This window comes from Pempheris klunzingeri, chromosome 21, assembly GCF_042242105.1.
Source record: "Pempheris klunzingeri isolate RE-2024b chromosome 21, fPemKlu1.hap1, whole genome shotgun sequence".
Lineage (NCBI taxonomy): Eukaryota > Metazoa > Chordata > Actinopteri > Acropomatiformes > Pempheridae > Pempheris > Pempheris klunzingeri.
The window spans coordinates 4,061,458-4,083,714 of record NC_092032.1 but is presented as its reverse complement, the minus strand read 5'-3'; the positions used below and the strand labels follow the sequence as shown (position 1 = coordinate 4,083,714).

General features: G+C 45.1%; 1 protein-coding gene across 3 annotated transcripts in view; it reads right to left on the bottom strand.

Moving 5' to 3' along the window:
* Positions 1-1,501: 1,501 nt before the first annotated feature.
* slc12a7b (solute carrier family 12 member 7b) overlaps positions 1,502-22,257 on the bottom strand; it is a 55,260-nt gene continuing 34,504 nt past the window's right edge. For 2 of the 3 annotated variants that reach the window (XM_070852569.1, XM_070852571.1), the window contains exons 4-25: positions 21,794-21,940; positions 19,146-19,200; positions 18,753-18,883; positions 18,366-18,607; positions 18,037-18,248; positions 16,583-16,750; positions 16,319-16,417; positions 15,944-16,001; positions 15,326-15,500; positions 14,946-15,064; positions 14,701-14,799; positions 14,171-14,290; positions 13,632-13,736; positions 12,943-13,111; positions 12,161-12,356; positions 11,648-11,817; positions 11,314-11,445; positions 10,102-10,209; positions 7,118-7,293; positions 6,397-6,411; positions 4,812-4,945; positions 1,502-4,390 (exon numbers count right to left, since the gene is read on the bottom strand). In XM_070852569.1, coding sequence (XP_070708670.1) covers positions 4,299-4,390; positions 4,812-4,945; positions 6,397-6,411; positions 7,118-7,293; positions 10,102-10,209; positions 11,314-11,445; positions 11,648-11,817; positions 12,161-12,356; positions 12,943-13,111; positions 13,632-13,736; positions 14,171-14,290; positions 14,701-14,799; positions 14,946-15,064; positions 15,326-15,500; positions 15,944-16,001; positions 16,319-16,417; positions 16,583-16,750; positions 18,037-18,248; positions 18,366-18,607; positions 18,753-18,883; positions 19,146-19,200; positions 21,794-21,940 — 2,922 coding nt within the window. In that variant the 3' untranslated portion in view covers positions 1,502-4,298. The remainder of the gene's footprint in view (positions 4,391-4,811; positions 4,946-6,396; positions 6,412-7,117; positions 7,294-10,101; positions 10,210-11,313; positions 11,446-11,647; positions 11,818-12,160; positions 12,357-12,942; positions 13,112-13,631; positions 13,737-14,170; positions 14,291-14,700; positions 14,800-14,945; positions 15,065-15,325; positions 15,501-15,943; positions 16,002-16,318; positions 16,418-16,582; positions 16,751-18,036; positions 18,249-18,365; positions 18,608-18,752; positions 18,884-19,145; positions 19,201-21,793; positions 21,941-22,257) is intronic. The other variant, XM_070852570.1, reaches the window with a different exon arrangement.

Below are 22,257 nucleotides of genomic sequence, written 5' to 3'. Positions count from 1 at the left end.
ACATCTAAGTGTGTTTCCAAGTGTTGAGGAGTACAATATAATTAATAAAGTAGTGTAAAACCTTTTGCCTCCAGAGGTAGCAGCGAGAAGTCTGATAAATGACCTCAAATGATGTCACTTGAGTCAGCGTTGGTGGGTGTGAAGACTACAAGTTAGAAAATGATGTTAGATGAAGTGAGCCGAGCAGACTGGTGTGACACCCTACAATCTCTGGCCAACCTGTCGTGATTTCTCTGGCTCTGCTGCATCAATTTGGATCCATGAGTCAAACGTGATAAATATCTTGGATTCATCTTAAAGTCCAGGTTGTTTCTTCTCATCATGATAAAAAAACTTTTTGCTTTTACCCAGGAGGCCCACAGCTGTTGGGAATAATCACCATGTCAATGGAAGGAAAAAGCTGATTGTCAAAGCTTGACTCAGCGTACAGGTACAGGCATACAATATTACACTGACGTGCACATAACACTTTGCTGTTCTTTTGTCCTTAAAGGTGTTGCAGAGGATCACTGAGAAAAGGTCTTTGTGCTTTTTGATCTTAGTCTTTTGCGCGTGTACAGTTTGGACACATGTCAGGTTGTGCTGTCAACATCCAGCTTATCCTATTGATCTGGTCAACAACACACAGAGCAAGCAGAAGGAGATAGGCAGTACTTTGGACTGACAGATTGTGCAGAGAATGTGGTGCAAGAGGTCCAAGGTCAGTAAAGGCCAAAGCTCAAGGGTGTTCCCGTAAGAGGCATTTTGGCAGAGGGTGCTTTTGGACAGAGGGTTCAGCTTCAGGGTGTTGATGCAATTGGCAACACACAACTTCCTCCTTGAGTTACAACAACACAACTTACAGCAAGCAACTATTCAGAAGCAGTCAGGACTTGAGAGCATGTTCAGTCCTGACGGAGGTCTAGAGATCACCAGAGCTGGAGTTCAGACTTGTAAACACGAGAAGCATCACGTCTGAACACAGTCTGTTATGCTCTGCCTCTTTATCTCTATCATGTCATGCGAGCATATGACTAGTCAGGTCAGGCCTGCTGCTGCTAGATAGCCATTTGCCCAGTCACACAGGGGGGAGGTGCAGATGAGACATCTCTCCCCAACAGAGGGGCTGGATGGTAACCTGACAGAGACACTGGTGACCAGTCAAGGACAGTCAACGCATCACTGTGTTGACATGCATTTGGAACTACACCTCTGGAGGTATCCCATACAGTAATGAGCCCATGTTTGATTTGGCTGCCATCAAGTTGCGGCACAAAGCCAATTTGAAGGCAAGGCTAGGCTGCCCTCTAGTGTACAATTGTGTCGTCATGCCAGTGGACAGTCACCTCTGTCCCGAGAGATGGGACGCCAGGATTAATACACCACACGGCCGCGATTAACCCATACCCAAGCAAAACCAACCAGTATCCCAGAGCTAACTAAAGTGGAATACCAGCATGTCCCAGGTTTGCTTCAAGTCGGTTTTTATATGTAAAAGAAACAGGACACAGACAAGTTCAGATTTATTTCAGCACTTTTAATAATTACTCAGAGGCACAAATACATTTACAGGGCTACCTTCCTCTATATGTAGGCCCACAAGTGACTTTCTGTTCCAGCCCGTGAGGCCTGCCAGCTGAGCTGGACAACAGCAGAAACACAAAGATCTTCACCTCACAACGGTACGCACAGGGACATACTCACTCTCACACACACACACACACACACACACACACACACTGTTCTGCTGGGCCTCTCGTGTAGCAGAGGCTTTTTTTTTTTTTTTTCACAAATCTGCATGGAACATCAGCTCTGAAAGAGATGTGTGATTGATCAAGTTTTTATTCCTTCAGTTGAGCCTCAGTGACACCTTGAGGTAGATAACATTCTCCAGTCACCTCAAACATTAGAGCCGTGAAACACATAATCCTAACCCCATAAACCTGTTTGCTTTTATATTTAGCATCTTCTCTTCAGGATTTCATGTATTTCATGTTTTCCTTATGTACAGCTACTGCTATTCAGCGCAGAACCAAATGCGAAACAAAAGACTTTCTTAATAATTTATCTTCACAAGGTTAAATGTTTCAAACTTCTTAAAACTAGACAGATGTATTTTGACAGAAGTTTGCTTTATCTTTGGTGGCTAAAATATCAAAGTGAGCGAGGAAAGAGAGATAGTTCGAACATCGTATATTGAGTTTTAAACCATTTCATTTGTACCCTGGTTGTTTCAATCAGGTTTCTTAATCCTCTCAGTCCAGGGTGCCGCCGTGTCCTGAGGGGGGGGGGGGGGGGTCTCAGTCCTCTGTGTTTGGATTGGAACACAACACGAAAAACCTCACAAGTGCTCTTCACACTTAACGCCTCTGTCTGCCTCCTTCATAGATATCACACGCAAATTAATAGAAGTAACAAAGTTCAAAGACCATGGAACAAACACTAAGAGAACATAACTATAGTTACACAGGCGTACATCACCAACTGAACAAAACACAAGAAAACATGGATGTTGCATAACTGACAATCAGAAGTTCTCGTTCCCCTGCAAAGAACTGCAGGAGAATACAACTTTCTGCTGTACAAAATACTGCACTGCTAATTTCAAAAAAAGAAACGGTTGAGGGTACATACGAGAAAGGGTTTTCCTTCTGTCCTCTGACACAGACATCCTTCTCTTTGCAGTTTTTTAGCCCAGGTCAGATGGCTTCAGATGCCCTGGAACTGCGATGTTATTTCCAATTGCTCAATTATTCATATGCAGAGTTTGAAAAGAATTCTAGCAGCGACGATGAGTTCTATCATAAAAAAAAAAAAAAGAATTGTACTTTTCATGTGTAGGGTTTCCAAAGATTAGATTGTCAGTGCTAAAAGGTCCTGCTCTCATATGCGTTAATAATACTTCCACGTTTCTTTTGTAGTCATTTGGCACTTTTTCTCCTGTACATAATCATTTAGAACTCATCTACTAAGTCTGGGACTCAAAGCCTACAGATTTATGTTTGGTAAAATATTATATAAAAACAACAGTGAAACATGAGTATTAAACAGTGTGGAATAACTTGCCGTCTGTGTACTGACCAGTGAAAGAGTCACTGGAGGCGATAAAATCAGGGGAGAGTACACAATGAGTTAAGTGCTGAGAGATCGGTAGTGCAAAGTCAGCAGTGCTTTAACTCCACTGATATGGGAAGAGTTACGCTAATTCACATGTGACAGTTTGGTAAAAGCCAGCTATTCTGATGGCAGATTAAAGATTTCGATGTGTGAACCAATTAGCAAATTTCATCAAGTTGCTGCATGCTGCACACCCTCAGATTAAAACCATTTAGTTAATGCCAACTGAGCACTACTTCAGACGGCGTCATTATGTACACATGTGCATTTAGTATGTCATGTAAAACTCACAATGGGGCCCTACAATATTAACTATGGCTATTTTCCCCAATTAAAATAAACCAGCGTTCTTTGGAGGTGGCAAATTTTGACCGGTGGTCAGCATCGCTAGCAGATATCTGACAGGCTCCTGTCTGCCCACCCACCTAAAGGGAAGTCTGGTACACGTCCAGTGTCCTCCCAGCCACTCCTTCACTAAATCACTGACAAGGCAGACAACCACAGAACTCTAAAACTACCAGTGCAGGTGTAGGTAGGACCTTCCGCCTACAGACAGGCTACCTAACCAACCTACGCAGAATGTTCTAAACACACCATTTACTCCTTTCTGCAGCTCGCACTGAAAGCATTCTCTATTTTACAAATGGTGTCATACACGTCACCAAACCGTATTTGATGTCGAACAGTCAGTGCGTGTTGTTCTGAGCGACCTGTCCTCTCTGTGCATGTCTGTCTCGGGTTCAGAACACGTCAAACGCATCTGCCGACAGGAAGACTACGGCCTTCATATCAATAGCACGCATTCACGAGTTTGTGCCAGTAACTTCACAACGTCAACACAAGAGGGAAAGAATATGAAAATGTAACAGAACATGACATTTCCAGAGTTAAATGAACAATATAAAGTGTCTCTATGCTCTATCTCCCATGTGCAGGGGTACTGTGGTCCAGCATGGACACTCACTGTGCTCGTACTCTCAGTCAGTCAACTGATTCAACGCTGTTTCATTATCCTGAGGCCCTTCACACCATCTGCCAATCACAAGTGGTCCCGCCTTCAAACAAAACCCCGCCCTTCATAAAAAAAAAAAAAGCTTCTTCGTCTCCCACAATGCCCAGTAATCGGTATCCATGGCAACAGCCCATGTGTGCAGGGTGGGGCGTGAGAGTGTTTTTTTTGTTTTTTGTTTTTTTTTGTTTTTTTAAGAGTAGATGGTGATGACTTCACGGCCGCCGCCTCGAACCAGGAGGACTCGGTTCAGCCCCTCGAGGAGAACCTCCAGGAACTCCATGTCTGAGAAGACGGCAGTCAAGGCGTAAAAGCTGTAGAGAGCAGGATGGGGGGGGGGCAGGCTAATGTGACCCTCTGAGCCGTACCACACGTCACACCCCTCACTCCTTCTGAGCTCCATCACACCGTGCTGCATCAGTTAGAGTGGGAGGAGCTAAACTTGCCCAAAGGGCCATGTTTTGGCCAGTCGGGGGCCGCAGAAACAGGCCGAGAACACAACAACCGTCATCTTTTAAGCTGGTATGGAGAACTTGTTTCTTATTGAAACATATCGCACTTACAGAGTAACATCATCGTTTCTAATAAGTCATGTTTTAAAGCGTGCTATGAGAGCAGTGAGAGTGAAACAGAACAGGACAGGTGTGTGTCGGACGGCTCGACGGTGAGCTGAAAGCTCTCTACACTCGAGCTGCTTCAAGGATACAATTCTCGTCTCCTCCTCTGTTCTTGGGTGGTCCGGGCATGTTGAGCAGGACCAGGTGAGCCCCCTGCGACTTGTTGACCACCACCTCGTTCAGCTTGACAGCTGTGTGCATCCTACGGACATTCGACTGGTTTCTGGTTGGACAAGAGGTTCACAGTGAGGAATAACAGCAGTGAAGAAAACATGAATAGCCAGTTACCACTAAGGTGACCCCAAGCCTGCAATCTCAATGTGGCCACAAAATTAGTTAGTTTCTAGGACTGCAAGTTTAAAACACAGCAAAACTACACTTGTACTGTGAATTTAAATTTCTCTCTGTATACTGGGGGTCTGTAAAGATTTGGATTAATCCGAGAAGACTACAAAAGTACTTTTTCCCCCACACATTTTGACTCGTAGCAGGGGAAAGCACGGGGGCTGCTAAAGCATTAACAATAGCTCTGTTCTATTCAAGTGTCCCTGCCGGCTTTGACAGTGTGACTGGGAGCCAGCATGAACGACGCCTGGACCCTTTATTATTCAAACCTGTGCTGTTAATACTGGGACAAATCAGACGGTCTTGTGAGAAAAAGGCCTTCTGTGGAACATAGCAGCACCCCTGGGTAAGATAAAGCTGCACATTGGAAAATGGTTTGCTTACGCCCTCCTCTTCAAATGACTAGAAGCCTCGTTTACAGCAGAGCACAGAACTGTCGGAGAACAAGCTCCCCTTATTCGACGGAAAAACTAATGTAACGGGATGTTTTTCTAACTTGCGTGTGAATGAAAACCTCACAGTGACGCTGTGTGCTTGTAGTGAAAACACCTTCAGCAGTAGAACACACAGTCAGACATGTTAATAACATTTGTCGTGGAGAGAAGTTGGATTTTAGTTCAAACGTTCTACATGTTAGCAAACAAAAAACAAGGCATGGTTAAGGGACAGAAGCGTACTGAGTAAAGAGGCAGCACTTTAAGACAAAGTAACCCGCTGTATCACACCCACCATTCGCTGGTTTACTTTGTCGGAGCCAACTGGACATGCTGTGGTCTGTGAAACTAGCTGTGTTCTGTTTGTTATCAGCTACTTCTTCCTCTCTCTCTTTTTACATGTTGCCTTTTTATCATCACCTTCACAGTGTTACATCACAAAGCATTAAGTACATGACGTCAACTGCCAGAAGCCAAATTACATCACGGAGGAAAATTAAATTCTGCTTTCCATTCGGCTGGGTAAGAAAAACCTTAAGTCTGGACCAAATGGGCTTTTTTTTTTTTTTTTTGTTGCCGATCACTTTGAAAAACGTGAATGGAAAGCACAAAGTTGCTGATGCACACAAAGGGTAAATAATACATGCAAATTAAACTGATGAAGGCTTTTGCACCGACATACAGTTTCATGCTGGAACGGTGAGCCCGAGCGTATTGGGACGCACAGATAAGGACACGGACAGACATATATATACACACACACACACACACACACACACACACGGAGGTGCAAGCACATGAGCAAGAGGACGCTGAACAAAGCTACAGTCACCACAGCAGCAGCAGCACACACACACACACAGATATGGCCTAAGGCAAAGAGAATGCGACTTACAGGCTCTCCCACTCTCTAGAAGGAGGAAAATGGGACAAAACAACAGAAACAGGCTTAGATACTTTCTACATCAGCGGTCAAGCTCTCCCCACCAAACCGCATGCTTCCAACTGTCCCAAACGGCTCGTTGTGACACCTGGAGGTGACCCACAGACAGTGACATGGAGCCGTTAGATGTGTACGCTGAGGCATCTCTTCCTGTCCTGTCTGTTTACGGTGACTTACTTTACTTCATAAGCCTGTATTGGATTCATAAGCCAATACAGGTGGTGTGGGATCCACCTGGTGAGGTCCACACACTGATGGTATGGGCAGTATGGGATGAGAAGGTGTTAGTCTAAACTGGCCATGCACCGAGACTGAAATGGCTGGAAGTGTACACACACATGCGCACACACACCAAATGCAGCCTGAATGCACACGCCATGCAGACGGTTGTCCCATTTCACCCTGTCGCTACGGCTACAGCTACAGCTACGGCTACACATGCTGTCTGGCTGCGCGGAGGCCCCAGGTGTCACCCTGAGGAACCCTCGCTACTCTATGAGCTGGGCTTTTACTATTCACATCCTTCTCATACTCCATAGACTTCAAAAATGGTGCAAATGACTCTAAGAGGTCAGACGAGAGAGAGAGCACCACGCTCCGCTAACATTACAGTATTTTGTAGTGGCATAGACAGTAGGCTACTCTGAAGTGTTTTACAGGTGGGTATACTCACGGTTTCATGTTGAACAGGTCACGGACAGCCACATTGGCATTGCACTCGCGGTTCCGATTACGTTCTGTGAACAGCTTGTCTTTAGTCCAGGTCATGTGGACCCGCTCGGGCCCCGGGTCAGCCTTGTCATTTATCATGGCGTGAGACGCTGTGTTTCTGTCGTGGATGAGCTGCGCCTACAAGAGGGAAGAGAGAGGAGGATGAAGACGTGAAGAACTTCAGGGGCATGAACGGAAAGGTGGTAACAAAAGAACAGCCAAAATTCCTAAGGAAAAATGAACAATGAGGGGGTGACAAGGAGGTGAAGGAGGTGAGAATAACACCGGACAGGCATTGACGGAGAGAAATCGGAAAGAAAACTGGGGAAGGTGGAAGGTGAGGAAGGAATCACAAAAAAAGTGACACAATGGAAAATTACAAACCAGGAACAAGGAAGCAGGGAAACCAACAACTCTCCCTCTATAAGATGATGAAAGGTGGGTGAACTCATGCTAAAGAACAACAGGAATAGTACAAACCTGTTCAACAACACACACAAAGGAACAAATACGACAGTGTCTGTCAGGGCCGACTGAAGGTCCCAGCCAGCCGACTGGCAGGAACGGAGCTTAGGTGGTGAAAACTGACCAGGATAGGAAGGTACGCTGTGATGGCAACCACATGCCGCTGGCTACAGGGCATCCCAGTAGAATTACACACGTGCACAATGTTACTATGCCGCTTCAAATGAAAACACGAAGCAGGTCTGTGAGCGTATGATGCAGGAGAGAGCGGCAATAAGTAGGATTAACGATTTAAAAATAATTGGGTTTCATTACATTTCTCTGTGTATGTGCTACGGATGAAAACCGTCCACAACCACATAGGCAGCGACAGGATAACAGGCTTCCTGGTTAAGATATTCTATTTTGAGTGACTGTGCTGTCCTTACACACATGCAGCTGAGAGGTTATATATGTGGTAACAACATGCACATTCTGTCTTGAAGGATGCGTGTTCAGTTTGTATGACTGTTGAGATATCAGTATGAGCACGGGTATGCCGGGAGTGCCAGCAGGGGGGGGGGATACACCAACATGGAGATAACTGGGAAGGCTAAAATGAAAAGAGTACAGTATTGTCAAGTCAGAATGGTGAGTAAAAACCACTGAATATTGGCCCTGTGATGCTGTGCTGCTCTTGATTTGAGCACTTTGTCACCGGATGAGTTTGTCCTCAGGCTGCTGCTTAGCTGCAGTCTCGCTGTGCTTTATGCAGGATGGCAGGACAATGCTAAGGATTTTTCTTGCTGTGCAGAAGTCGACACAGTTCCCAGGTTTCAGAGACAATACTGTCCACTCTTTGGCTCAAAGGTTTGGTGGGGGTGGGGGTGGGGTGGGGGGGTGGGGTGGGGGGGTGGGATGAGGTGGGCTCATGACGATAATGGGAATTTTCAGGGGCAACTGGCTGGTGTTCACAAAGCAGCTCTTAGTGACAGTAAGAAGCACTACCGCTAGGCCAGACTGGACAGATGCTTCCATTGTCAGATGGACATGATGGATCTGTAATCATAAGCCAGCTTCTCTTCATGGACCATTCATGGCCGTGTGTCCCTGTGACTTTAATGGAAGTCCATTAGGACTTTGCCAATGCTACATTAAGGCCTGTAGGCACGCTGGGACATTACGTTGAGACCAACTGGTTTTGGCCAGAGCTTTTAGCTCTGATGTAACATGGTTTCTCATCATCTCAGTACCCTGAACTAATACTAGCACACTGCATAAGCATGGCAAATCAGCCATGAGCTGATGCTATGGATAAGCCCACGCTGAGAAGGATAAAAGGCACAATGGATTATCCAGAGAACAAAACATTTTCCTCCCTTTCTTTCACACTCACTTTGGACCTTCATGTGATGCTAGAGGTTTTGGCCCTTTGCTTTAAAGGAAGCGTGGTATAGAGTGCCTGCAATGACTGAAAATCAGCTCCAACATTAACAACATTAAGTCTCTTCAGCAAATGAGAGCATTTCATCATTTAAACAAACACTGGAGAGGCCTTTTCAATTAACAATAACTTGATCTTGTTAAAGGCCAGATTGGATGTAATTCAAGAACTACGCCCACATTTGAACTGAAAATGCACTTCCTATGGCACTAGTGACTTAAAACCTAGTAAGCATAGCATTAGCGTAGCATTACTACTCCTCCATCCCTCCTTTCCCCCTTCGGATTGATTAAACTACATATGCACCACAGTCTGATGGCCACACCACAGACAACATAACTGACCACTTCTATTTTTGACATTTGAGTAAAATTGGATTCTCTGAATCCAGAATTGAACCCATTAAAATGATGAAAGTCATTAAAACTGTTAAATGACAAACTTCAGCTGCAGCCAAAGATCCAGCTTTGTGAAGACAGGCCTGTGAGTCTAACAATGAGGGGCAGTGGGAAGACAAAATCGGCTACCTCATCGGCTTCCTCCTGAGTGTCCTCCATCGGTGAGGACTGCTGGCTGAGGTTCATGGTCTGGGCAGCGCCCTGGTTCTTCCTCCGGATTGAGCTACGCGATTCGTCAGTGATACTCTGAATCTGAGCAGTGTGACGTGGCCCAGAGAGGCGATGGCAAGGTGAACAAGGAAAGGGGCTGGTTGTCATAGTGCGCAGCGCTGGGCCAGATTTGACTACAATACTGTTTTGGTTGAACTATGGAGTCTGGTATTTATGGAAATACAGATTTAGTTTTACATACTGAAGAAGCTGGTACTAAAGCTATGGTGACGGCCTGTGATGACAACACATTATCAAGAAGCAAATGCAACCAACATTCCATAAGAACACGTGCAATCTTCCTGGAGACGTTGATAACCTCCGGCTAATATCTAATCTAAGTCTCACCATAAAAATGCTGCATTGTCTTGTGTTGAGCAGGAGTGAAACTAGAGAGGCAAAGCGCCTGTGAGTGCAGGGTTGTGTTCGGGTCCCTGAGGGGTACATTACCTCTCTCTCCCTCTCCGTCTTGGAAAGTTGCATTTGTTTGAGCATCTGAGACCTTTGCTCCATCACCAGAGTCTTCTCGTAGGTAAAGGCTGAGATGTCGTTATCATGCTGTGTATGAGAGGATAGAAACACTGTGATGAACACAATGTGGAGCCACACACAACCACTGCTATCACTAATGTTGTTTTTCAGGTCCGTCTTATTATTTGGTAATCAAAGTAAAGACTCAGGGAATTTTTTAATATATTATTTCAAATCTGATCCTTGGCAGGCATCTTACTTCCAGATTTGATCTAAATCAGAGACACTGTCCCAACAAAGAGGTGACAGTACAAATATAACAGCTGTAACACAGTAAATACAGTAAGTCAAAGAAGTAGTGCATTGGCCAACTGACCATAGCTAATGGACAAACACAGTGTTTCTTATTTCCACCTCAGTGTTGGGCTCCACCAAATTGGTGTTTCTACATGTTTCTTTGTCTTTTGAACAAAAGGCTGAGTTTCCCAGAGTCCTTTATTTCCACACATATGTGCTAAACGCACCCCTGGACGCAGCTTTACAGCCAATGTGTGACACATGACACCCTACAAACTCAGGTTAACAAAAGCGGAGCTCCACCACATGTTTTAATCCACATGCTGTCTTCTGTAATATTATACAAGAGTGAATGGTGCCAACCTCTACTCTGTCAAGACATCCATCAGCTAGCTGTCAGTGTGGTCATTTAGGTAGTAGTTATGAAGTAAATCATAACACCAATAGTTTAGTTATTCTAATGAATTAATTATTTTTCCTTGTTAATTGAGGTAGTGCCCCAATCGAGGTGGACTTTACACTAAGTCCCACTAATCAATATAATTATTGATTCTTTAATAATTATTTCTGAGAACCAGTGGACTTTGGCATGTATTGGCTGCTGTTTGCTTTTAACATTTCACTTGTCATATGTGTGTGTAATATGTGTTGTTTTTATTTATTTATTTATTGTTAGAGCCTTGTCAAAGGAGAATTTCTGTCACTGTCTGGGGCAGACAATAAAGTTTATCTATCTATCTATCTATTTGCCCCCGAAATGGTGCAAACCCCAACATTTATTGGTGCCCCAGAGAACTGAGCACAACATCAGGTTCTAAATAAAATACATCGTCAACATAATAAATCACTTAGGACTATCATCCTGACTCCAGGCTGTGACGCTGTCAGTCTCACCATCTCCACAACTTCCACTTCTGCGTCCAGGCGCAGGTGGTACAGGAACATCTGGAGATCTTTCTTCATTTGGATGCTGTTGTCATCCATCTGAGCCACAGTGAAGATGCGCATCTTACACTTCCTCCACACCTGGAGGGGGGAAGACACTGGTATTATGGAAGGAGGGTGACTGAGACAGACAGTTCAGACTGGTTTGGGGTGGGGAGTGGGGGGGGTGGTGTCCTATATATAGACAGATAGGCAGGTATGAAAGAGGGACTGAGTGTGAATATAAAGACAAGAATGCAGAATATGGATGTGATATGAAGAATGTCTCAGAAATAAACACAACCTTGTGCTGTCGCAGCAGGAAGGGCAACAACATCAGCAAGCCGCCATCATGAACAACCCACCACACGTCGATGGTGCCTTCCCGCAGGCGATCATGGTTGGTGGGGAAATTGTCCACATTCTTAGCCACAAGCAAGGCCTGGTGGGCCGCTGTGGTCTCCCGCACTGTCTCTGGATGGCAGAAGAATTGAGGCAGTGTCTGTGAGTAACTGGCACTTAATCAGTGTGTGTTGTCTGGGTAATATGGAGTGATGACATCCCAGTGGAAAAACAGACATTGTAAGACGTATAATCACGACTTCCTATGCATTCTCATATTTTTATATTTACATTTCTTTTTTCCTCTATCCCTTGTTTTTGCACTAATTCTGCTACTCACACTTTATTTCTGCACCTTTTCTGTTGCTGTACTAAGTACATTTCCCCAATGTGGGAGAAATAAAGTCTCACATTGTCCACAATGTTCATCTGATTTTGCATTTCTGTACCTACATATATATCTCCTGGTCTGTACCTATGAAATTCTTCCACGACTGCGGGTCATTGGATTGCCTCCAGGTGTCGGGCCAGGCCATGAGGACTGTGTTGTGCTTCATGCCTCCTAGTCCTGCGGACTGGATGAGGTGGGAGAAGCCATCTCTAATGTTTGAGGAGATCACAACGTGGCAGAAACCTTTTGTTCGCTCTGCTGACATGGAGGATTTGATGTTCTGTACAGAGGAAGACGGAAAAAAGAGCACAAATCGACACAGAAAGTATGAAAGCAGTGGGAAACCAACCTGATACACTACTACTGAGAAAAACATCTTTTTGAACAAAATGATTCAATGGTTTCGGCTTTCTGCTGTTAGTACTGATCCGTGACTCTCTCCTTAGGACTATGTTAATGGGGGTCTAACATTGCTCATCAATACAGCAGGCTGTGTGTTCTAGTACTCAACGATTGCTTTTGCATAAAATGCGTTGGAGGACAAAGCCAAAGCAGGTTGCAAAAGAGAACCAAATGACTTGTTCAGTTTGGTCAGTAGATGGCAGAGTTTCTCTACAGTTCATCCTAACAATGGCAATCCTGATTGACAGAACAGATTTGTTTGCGGGTCCAGTAGTGAACACCCACAGAGAGCAACTGCAGTGTTTAACAAGTGATAACAAACAAGGCTGGTTGAAACATATTTTATCAGTACAAGATCCCATTCATAAAGAACAGTATTTGGAGTTGCAGGAAACAAAAAAGAACAACACTTGTGCTGGTATGTCGGCATGTTTGTTTGTGAGTGGCCGCCATTTCTACTGTACCTGCTCAGCGACCTTGGCCTCTGCCTCTTTGGTCAGATAGGTGCCCTCTAAAACATTCCCCACTATGGTTAGGCCTTTCCCTGCCTTCAGCTGCGTGGTGAGGGACAGCAGACGAGGATGCTTGACTGCTTGATCTGAGTCCAGGTCTAGGAGCACCAACAACTGGGGCCTGAATACACGGAGAGAAAAAGGAGAGGGGGGGCATAAAGTCAGACTGTGCTGCTTTGCAAGGCCATGAGGGACCGGCCAGATTGATCCTTGACCCACAGAAGGTTGAAAAATAGCAACAAATATTTCAGTTATGCAGGGAGACCTTAGCTGGAGCTGAAAAGGGACCTTACAGTCCAAGATGACACAATGAAACATCTTCAGTGAGCACCATTTGTATAAAGGGGAAACAGCACATCTCTGAGAGGAGTATCCACTCTGAATATGCAAAGAAAGTACATGGAACTTGTATTTTTGGACAGTCAGCGTGAAAGTCAGCCAGTGCACTCAGGCTTGTGTGGAGTCTGAAGGCTTGTCAACCTTTTCTGTCAGATTAGATAGAGGACCAAGAGATTAATCGAGTGCAACCTCTGTGTCTATTCCTGGCCTGCCCGCCCCGGCAGGGACAGGTGGTACGTTGTCAGCTGGAACCACATCCATATCAAGCTCACTCAGTAACTAACTCACACAGTATACCGTACCTCCAGTTCTTGGTGTGTGGTGGAGCCTCCTCGAGGCGAATGAGGGCGTAGCGTGCTGCATTGAGTGACAGGCCCCGGATGCCGTCTCCCCACTCCTTCTCTGCCCTGAAGAGGGTTTCAATAACAAAGAGGCAAAACATGAGAAGACACACAGAATGGTGAAACCAAAGCCAGTGGGATGGACTCCACACTTGTTTGGTGTGGTTTATGTGCTGACTTTGTCCACTTTCTGTTCGAACATTTAGCAGTAAAGAAAGGAGCAACCTACAGCACCCTTTGAAATGTGCAGCACGCCTGAAAGTCACAGCTGTATTTGGCATCAAAAGGCGACATGAGCAGCATAAAATATGGATTTTATTTTCTAGGATTACCGTCCTCCCTGGGTGAGAAAACACCCAACTCCCTTTAGAATGAAGTGGACGATCTTAAATGCATACTCGGATCATTTTGTATTCTCTCTATGATGTTTTTATCAGTTTAACACAGCAAGGATTTCTTTTCAAAAATGTACTGTACACTACATGCAGAGTTGTTCTTACCCTCTGTACTCGATGTATTTGTAGATGCAGCCAGCGATGACCATGGCCACAATAGCATAATACCAGGAGGAGATGAACATGAGAGCAAGACACAAGCTCATTCCCAGGAAGGACAGAGCCCTGTAGGAGAACACACACACACACTTTACAACCCATCCGTTTACAGAACCCCTTTTATCCACATATCAGGTTTGCTGCACATAAATGCAACCAGTTCCGAACAAAATGATGAAATCCACTCCTAACGATAGTGCTGTGCCATGTTGTCCTCAGCCCTTATAATGCAAGTAATCTAAGGAAAGGTCATCACCACACAAACCACACTGAACAGCAGTGTGTGTGTGTGTGTGTGTGCGTGTGTGTGTGTGTGTGTGTGTGTGTGTTGCAGTGAAGGTGTTTGTGATTGTTGCTTGATCAGGTCCAATTAGCCTGTTAAAACTGCAGCGTTCAGATTAACCTCAGAGACTTTCATTATCAGACAGTGAATCTAGAGAGGGCACTGCAGAGACACTGAGTAATCCATCACCCACCAGTGGTAATATTTGAAGCGTGGTCTCCAGTTCGGCGTCCGCAGCAGGGTCTGAACCGCACAGGCCAGGTTGACAAACAAGTAGCACATGAGGAAAAACCTGCGAACGGAAGACATGATGTCAAAAACGACTACTCCCTACTCACTCTGTGTGGCTTTAACAAGTTCAACACTTGAGGGCTGACAGACTTTATGTGGTGATTGTGTTTTATGGAGAGAAAACATGACTGTGCAGCAGACACTGACATGGAGAGGATAGGAGCTACAGCGTCCAGTGAGGCGATGAGGATGCCAATCTCACAAATCCCACCAGTCAGCAGCAGAGCCCAGGTGGGTTCTCCATTGGCTTTCCCATGACCAAACACCTGACACACACAGACAAGTGTGAAAATTCAACATTAGCACATGAGGAAGACTGTGAAGACCGCTAGCGCTGAGTGTAAATGGTAAATGGTCTGTATTTGTATAGTGACTACTCCAGCGCTTTTACATCGCATCCTCATTCACTCATCATTCGTTCAGGAGGAATCTCAGTTGGAGGAGATCATTCTGCCACACGCTGAAGCTGCCCGAGGACACTTCCGCTCATAGCCGTCCTCTGAGCCACAGCCGCCCGTGTGTCTAACCTGTAAGAAAGGCACGATGCCGTCTCGTGCGATGGCCTGCAACAGACGTGGGGCGCCAGTCAAGCTCTGCAGCCCCGCCCCACAGCAGGAGAAGAACGAGCCAATCACAATGACCCAGGGCGACGGCCACGATAGTATGCCTATGACAAGGTTGCCTTTCACCGAGTCGCCGAATCTGCGAAGCAAAAACAGTCGTTCAGTTCATTCCATTTCACTTAAAGGATAAGTCTGGTGTTTTTCTTATTGTCAGCAAATCCCACGCGCAGGCCAAAACCAGCAACGGGTGGATCCACTAACACGACTGTGTATGTATCCAGAGTCGGAGGTATCTTCGCCCTCTGACCTATAGAGCGTGAGTGTTGTCCATAAACTAAACACATCAGTGAGCCCCTGTGAACACACACAGTGCAGACTCTTTCACAGCACAGCGGCCTATTCACATTACATCAACACAGCGGACATCAACATCCTCCTGCGATGAGGACACTGAATCAGCTTGTGACCGAATCAGTTTGTCTCTCGGCCGTCAGCAGTTCATTCCGCGTGCTTTGCCCAACATGTGTACAGTGTTTTTTTGGTTTTTTTTGTTGCAGTATGTGCTGTGTGTTAAACTTGTACTTGTCTCGAAGCAGAACTCCCTCAATGCAGCCGCCGAATAGCACCACACAGGTGACGTCTGGGAGGCACAGTTCAGGAGAGGAAACTCATTCCATGGACAGTCTTCACTTCACTACACACGACAAACCGGTGACACCTGCTGTGTTGTTTTTGTTCTTTAATTCTTCCTCCACTGGCACCAAAACAAAGTATTCCTGCCAACAACATTCAACGTAGCGCCTGTGAGACAACCTGGCACTGATATCTGGCATTTGTTGCGACTCACAGGTGCTGTACTAAGTAAGCTGATGAGGCTACAAAAACATTTTAAATGGACTGGACTAGTCATGTGACTGGACTTCCTGCTATCAGTGTCACAAACAGGTTGAAGGATACAGATGATGGAGGTGGTAGTGATGGCCAGGATCGTCCCGATGGGGATGGACTTCTGGGCATCACGCAAGTCACCTGACCGATTTGAACCAGCCATGATACCTGGAAGGGGAAGGTGTGTGTGTGTGGGGGGGGGTTGGTTGACAAAAGAGGGTCAAACATGAAATCTTTAGTAAATACACAAAACTCTGATTTGCAATTTTGACCACGATGACAAAAAGACGACATAAACACACACTGCGTGCGTGTGCTTCATCACAGTCTCACCAGTCACAGACGGGAAGTAGATGCCCACCAGCAGTGTGAAGAAGGTGGTGATGTCATTGACTACATAGGGCAGGTAGATGTCCTGGGCAGGGTCACTTCCCCCTTGAGACACCAGCTTCTTGTCTTCTACCAAGTCACCCAGACGGCCATACTCCGACCACATGTTTTCTACAGGAGAGACAGAAACAGAGCACTGACACTCCAAACCACTACGTTAAACAGCAGCTCAGTCAGGCTGTATGGCATTCACCCAGAGGCAAATAAAAATGCAAAAAGAAAAGGCTAAACATAAAAGAAAAACATTCATTCATTCATTCAGACCCGAGTGAACGAAGGAGCGAGGAGACATTAGCCACTGGTCGCAGAGAGAGAGAGAGAGCGAACTGTGGATTTGGAAATACTATTTGTTGGCAGTCGGTGACAGTTTTGTGTCATTTCTGCCTTGATGCAGTGATAGAGTGTTTAAAACAACCAGGAGAACACAGAGACACAAGTCACTAATACTGTAGCAAAAGTATACTTGATGAAATACTATAAAAAATATAACTGTTTGACTTCAGATCCACTATGAATCTAATTTCAATGTCCATCAAATTAGACGCGAACCAACACATGAATGGTTGATACGGAGCGAGAGCACTGGTGGTTAAGAGAGGAAAACTGATGACGTCTTCTGTTTCCACAGTCAGAGCAGACATCCAAAATGACTAAATAGGCAAAAAAGTAAAGCTGAATTGAATGAGAAGAGGAGGGAGACATATTTTGGAGAAAGAAGATGATGATGTGAGCAAGAACAAAAAAAAGCAACAGACAAAAAGAAAGGCAGAGAGAAATATGACCACATGTGAAATCACTCAGCACCTGCACACGCTCCAGATGGTTCACAAGAAATAGGACAGAAATGCATTCGTAGCAATTCTTGTGTCGCGCCATGTCGCGGCCAGCAGTTATGTCACATAAGGGGGTGTGTGTAACTGACTGCAATATTAACGTCTGAGTAGGAATTTAAACATTGTCCGAACCATCATTACAAAGTGGCAGCAGTTTGGCAGGTTCGGCATAACCAGAGGATGAGACCGAGTGACACAAACACTAATTCTGAATCATTTGGATGAATATATGGCTGAGTACACATTAGGCAACGGAGAAGTCGAGAGCAGTGTACAGGAAGTACAGCACCCGTGAAAGGTTTGAACACACCAGAGAGAATGCCAAGATAGCTGTCACCAAGCTATCAACAGGTGGCCACTCTGAAGAATTTAAAATATAAAACATATTTTGGTTTGTTTAACATTTTTTATTAGCATTTCATTTTTTCACTAATATTAATCTATGATGTCGAAAATGAGAAAAATAAAGAAGAAAATGACTGAATGAGAAGTTGTGTCCAAACTTTTGACTGGTACTGTATATCAGGGCTGCTAAAAGCTGCAGAGGAAACGGGGTGTTCACACCTGAAATAACTCCGCTGGTCAGTCCGGGGATGCCCTGCATAATGGTCACGTTGTTGTTATTAAAATAGTCATTGCAGGTGGCGTTGAGCTCTGGCCCGTCGCAGAACAGCTTCCACAGCTTGGTGGTGACTGTCACGTTGTCTATAACCTCGGTCTTGAGACAGCGATCGAAGTTGTGGTTCTGCAGTGTCCGATTCCCCAACATGCAAACTCTGTGTGGAAGGAAGAGAGAGTCAGACGTTTTTAAGTGACACGCTGATTCAACTATTTAACTATTTAGGCATCGTATGGCACAACGCAACATGGAGCTCGTTGTTTACTGGACTCACGGAAAGTCTGGTGGCTCAAAGATGGTCTTGATGACTCCGGCATAGATTGCAAGGATGGAGAGAATGACACAGGCCAGGAAGACTAGTGCTAGCTTGTTGACATATTTCACCCCTACAAAGACGACCAGGGACATCAGAGTGAGGCAACACGTGCCATAAACACGCATGTTATTTAGCAGGGCTGCCACCTCATCCTCCTTTTTCTCCGCCACAAAGATGGCCGCTTTGGGCACGATGTAGGTCTGAGGGGAGGGACAGGACAAGAAAAACACTTATTACTTTCAATATGTCTTTTAACACTCCATGTTTTCTCCCTGTACAGTGATGAAGTGTAGAGGTGGTCAACATGCAGTGAGCTGGAGGAGGGGATAACCACCATTTACTCACCAGCAGAATCTCTATAGTACCCAGTATGTACATGGAGCCAGCAAAGGTGGTGCCCAGGTAGAAGCAGAGACCTACAGCTCCTCCAAACTCTGGGCCCAGAGATCTGGAGATCATGTAGTAGGAGCCTCCAGCTGGGAGAGAAGGGGGGGGTTAATGTAAGAGCATGGAAACTAACTTCTCTTAAGTCAGCTTTTCAAGAACTAAGGACAACTGGTGGATTTTCTAATACATCCATGGACTCACTAAACAAGGACATTGCTGTTAAGGGTTTCTTCTAATAATATTGTATCTGCTATCAATGACATACAGAGGAGATGTACAAAAAGTACAAGGTCCATTCTATTGATGCAAATATGTAAAGCTTGTGTATTTCACGCCACCAAAATGTCTTACCTGGTACAACGCCATTAGTAGCAATTGCACTCATGGATATGGCTGTCAGCATGGTCTGTGGAGAGAAGATGAGAAGGAACGATGACACCGGAGTAAAGCTCTCGAAGCCAAACACCTGAGGCAAACACACCATGGACCTTCTACCATGTAGACATCAGCGTGTTGTTATCATCCATTCAAAACCACCATCATCTGTGTTTGGGCCCACCTATCTATTCTTTATTTCTATGAGTTTCACAACTGACTAATGGTCCAACAGACACTTTGGAGAGGAGCATTTAGGGCGATACGTTCTAAATCTTCTCGATTGGTAATTGATCTGAGCTTCGCGGTGAAATCAGTCATTGCGGTGGTGGATATTTACATCAGCCTGTTACCTAATACAGCTCCTGTGTGAGGGGAGGACAGAGCAGAGGGAAGGACGGGGAAACAAGATATGAGGGACAAAGAATGGGAAAGACAGAAAGACATATAAAAGATAAAACTTCAAGGGCAAAAGAAAGAGGGAGGGGAGAAAGCACGAAGGTGAGAGAAAAGAGGGCAAAGGCAAGAGGAAGAGCAGGAGCGGGGCAAGGGCATGACCACGATGAACTCTGCGCTCTTGCTCGGTGTCCGGTTTACTGGAGTAAAGCCAATTAGCTGACAATTTTACCTCCCACTTCCTCTGATACCCTAAGCAGATACACACTAGCTTGTCGAATCAAAGAATTTATTGCAGAAGAGCTCAGTGGGAGGCATGTCCTCACCGTTGCAACCTGAAACATGACTACACAGAAGTCATGCTGACATGTGTTGTAGGACGGCTTCCTGCCTTTTTTGGAAACCTCTTCGAGAAGACAATTTAACCAGAGCCAGACGCCGAGCCGGGCCCACACAACATCAGCAGATCTGCGTTAACCACAAATCACTGCACTCCACGGCCCAAGTGACTGAAAACCTCAAAATGATATCCATTAGTGTTTCCATGCAATCACTGGAGGAGTGTTAACCCCCACTGGGAGGTAGAGGTGACATGGTTAATGCGGTCATTAGCAGTGAGTTTAAAATGAATAAACGGTATCTCGTCTTCTATCACATGCTAAACGCTGCAGTATAATGAGATGACAGAGAGCAAAGAACTGCAGGTATTTGAGAGCGTCGGTCTTTCTCCAACGCCAATGCAGTCTTAGCACAAATAACATTTCATAGAAAAAGCAGGATGCTTTCACAGGAGAACGGGCAGACCTCGCTGACAATCAGTTATCAAATTTAACTTGACCTCAAGAATCAAAACCAAATCTTGCCTCTCCTCCCCCTGTTCACTCAAAGCTCGCTTTATCTTGGTGCCAACTGCTACAATCTACTTTGGAAGCCCAATGCTACTGTATACATGTTGTTAAGTTAGTGCGACCTGCCGACTCACTGAGCCTCTGTATTTTCACCCCCCCACTGCACTTCTTTAGGTTACAATAAAACAGAAACAGTTGTCCTTCTGTAAAAAGCGATACAGTGACTGAATCGTCAGTGATGAGCCATGAGCGAACATGAGAGGAAGAACTGAACAAATTAAAACTGAAACTGGTCTAAACAGACTCAAGTGAATTCTCTTCAGGCTATTTTTAGTCATTTCTGCTGTTTTTCTGACATCAGTGCAAAAGTCAGACGTGGTCTCGGCAGTGAAAATGAACATTAATCTGTCTGACTAAGCTCGGCTCTCTCATTATGCAACAGCAGCAATGCAGCGGAGGATACACCATCCTAAAGCACTTAAGCTTGATTGTAATATATGAAATGGAGTCCTCATCTTACAAGGCAAACAGTGTTCACAGCAAGAAAATCTGATGTTAACTCATAACTTCACAGATGCAGCGTGCTGACTTACATCTGCACGGCGTATATGAAATCTGGTAATTCCGATAAATAAATATGTTGTCTGAGAATTAAGGCTTTTGTTGCTTCTCTCTGTTAAAGAATGCCTGCATGGTCACTTTTCCACTTTTGGCTACACTATTAGTGAAATTGGTCATGTTATACCATTAGAGCGTTCCATTATGAGCAAAAAGCACTGAAATGAGTTAGTGCTTCAGGTTTTTGTTTGTACTTTCCCTGATTAAGCCTGAATAATCCATTGTCTGCCATGGGATTGGCAAATATAGCCACTGTGTGGGTGTGCATGTCGCTATGTTTCTGACACTTTGCAGATGGAGGATTACACGTCAAGCTGCCAGGTACCATTAGGAGCTGGGGGTGTATGGGAAATGGAGAGTCACAGTGGCTAAATATAGGAGGGATCAGTGGCATTCATGACATCCGTCGGTCCAGCACTTGCACCAGTCTACCAATAACAGTTGAAGCAACATCTGCCCCACTGTCACCACACCATATGCACTGTCATGTGCCCGTGTGTTCACAACAAACTGAAGAGCTGTGTGTGTACAGTAATTTCACTTTTACATGTCTTAAACTTTAAAACCTTGATAAAGGACAAAGTTATGTCCATATCAGAGAGTCAGACAACCTTCTATTTAGGAAAAGGTAAGCAGTAGAGGGGAGGTGCAGATGTTTAAACCTTCCTTTAATTTCTATTTTAAAAGGCAAAAGGTGGATAAAGCATGGTGACAGAACAAAGAGGGAAGTCGTGCGGTTCATGAGGGGAGCCGTCTACTCACACAAGAGCAGCACAAGCAGACTATAGCCAGGGATTCCAGGATTCCAGCAGTGCCCACAATCCAAGTGAGCCGCAAAAATAGGATGACCCCCAGGATATTCTGGAGGCAGGGGAGGTAGACACCCATGAAGGTCCCCATCTGAGGGCTCTGTGGGGGTAATAAGGCAGAAAAAAATAGATTAGTGTGTGTGTGTGTGTGTGTGGGGGGGGGGTCCTTTATCCACATAACAGATATTTATGTTAGACAATAGCAGTCATTTTTCCGTGCTTTATGATGATAAAGTAATGACGACTATTTGACAGGGCAATTCCTCAGTTTGCAGAACAAAAGCTGCCCCTGTTGGCAGTATGAAGAGCACACTTAATGCTCTTCAAAACACGTTTGATCGCACTGAGCTGACGTCTGGATTTAAGATTTACATCTCAGTGACACAGGCGTCATTTTCCATGAACCACTCTATATCA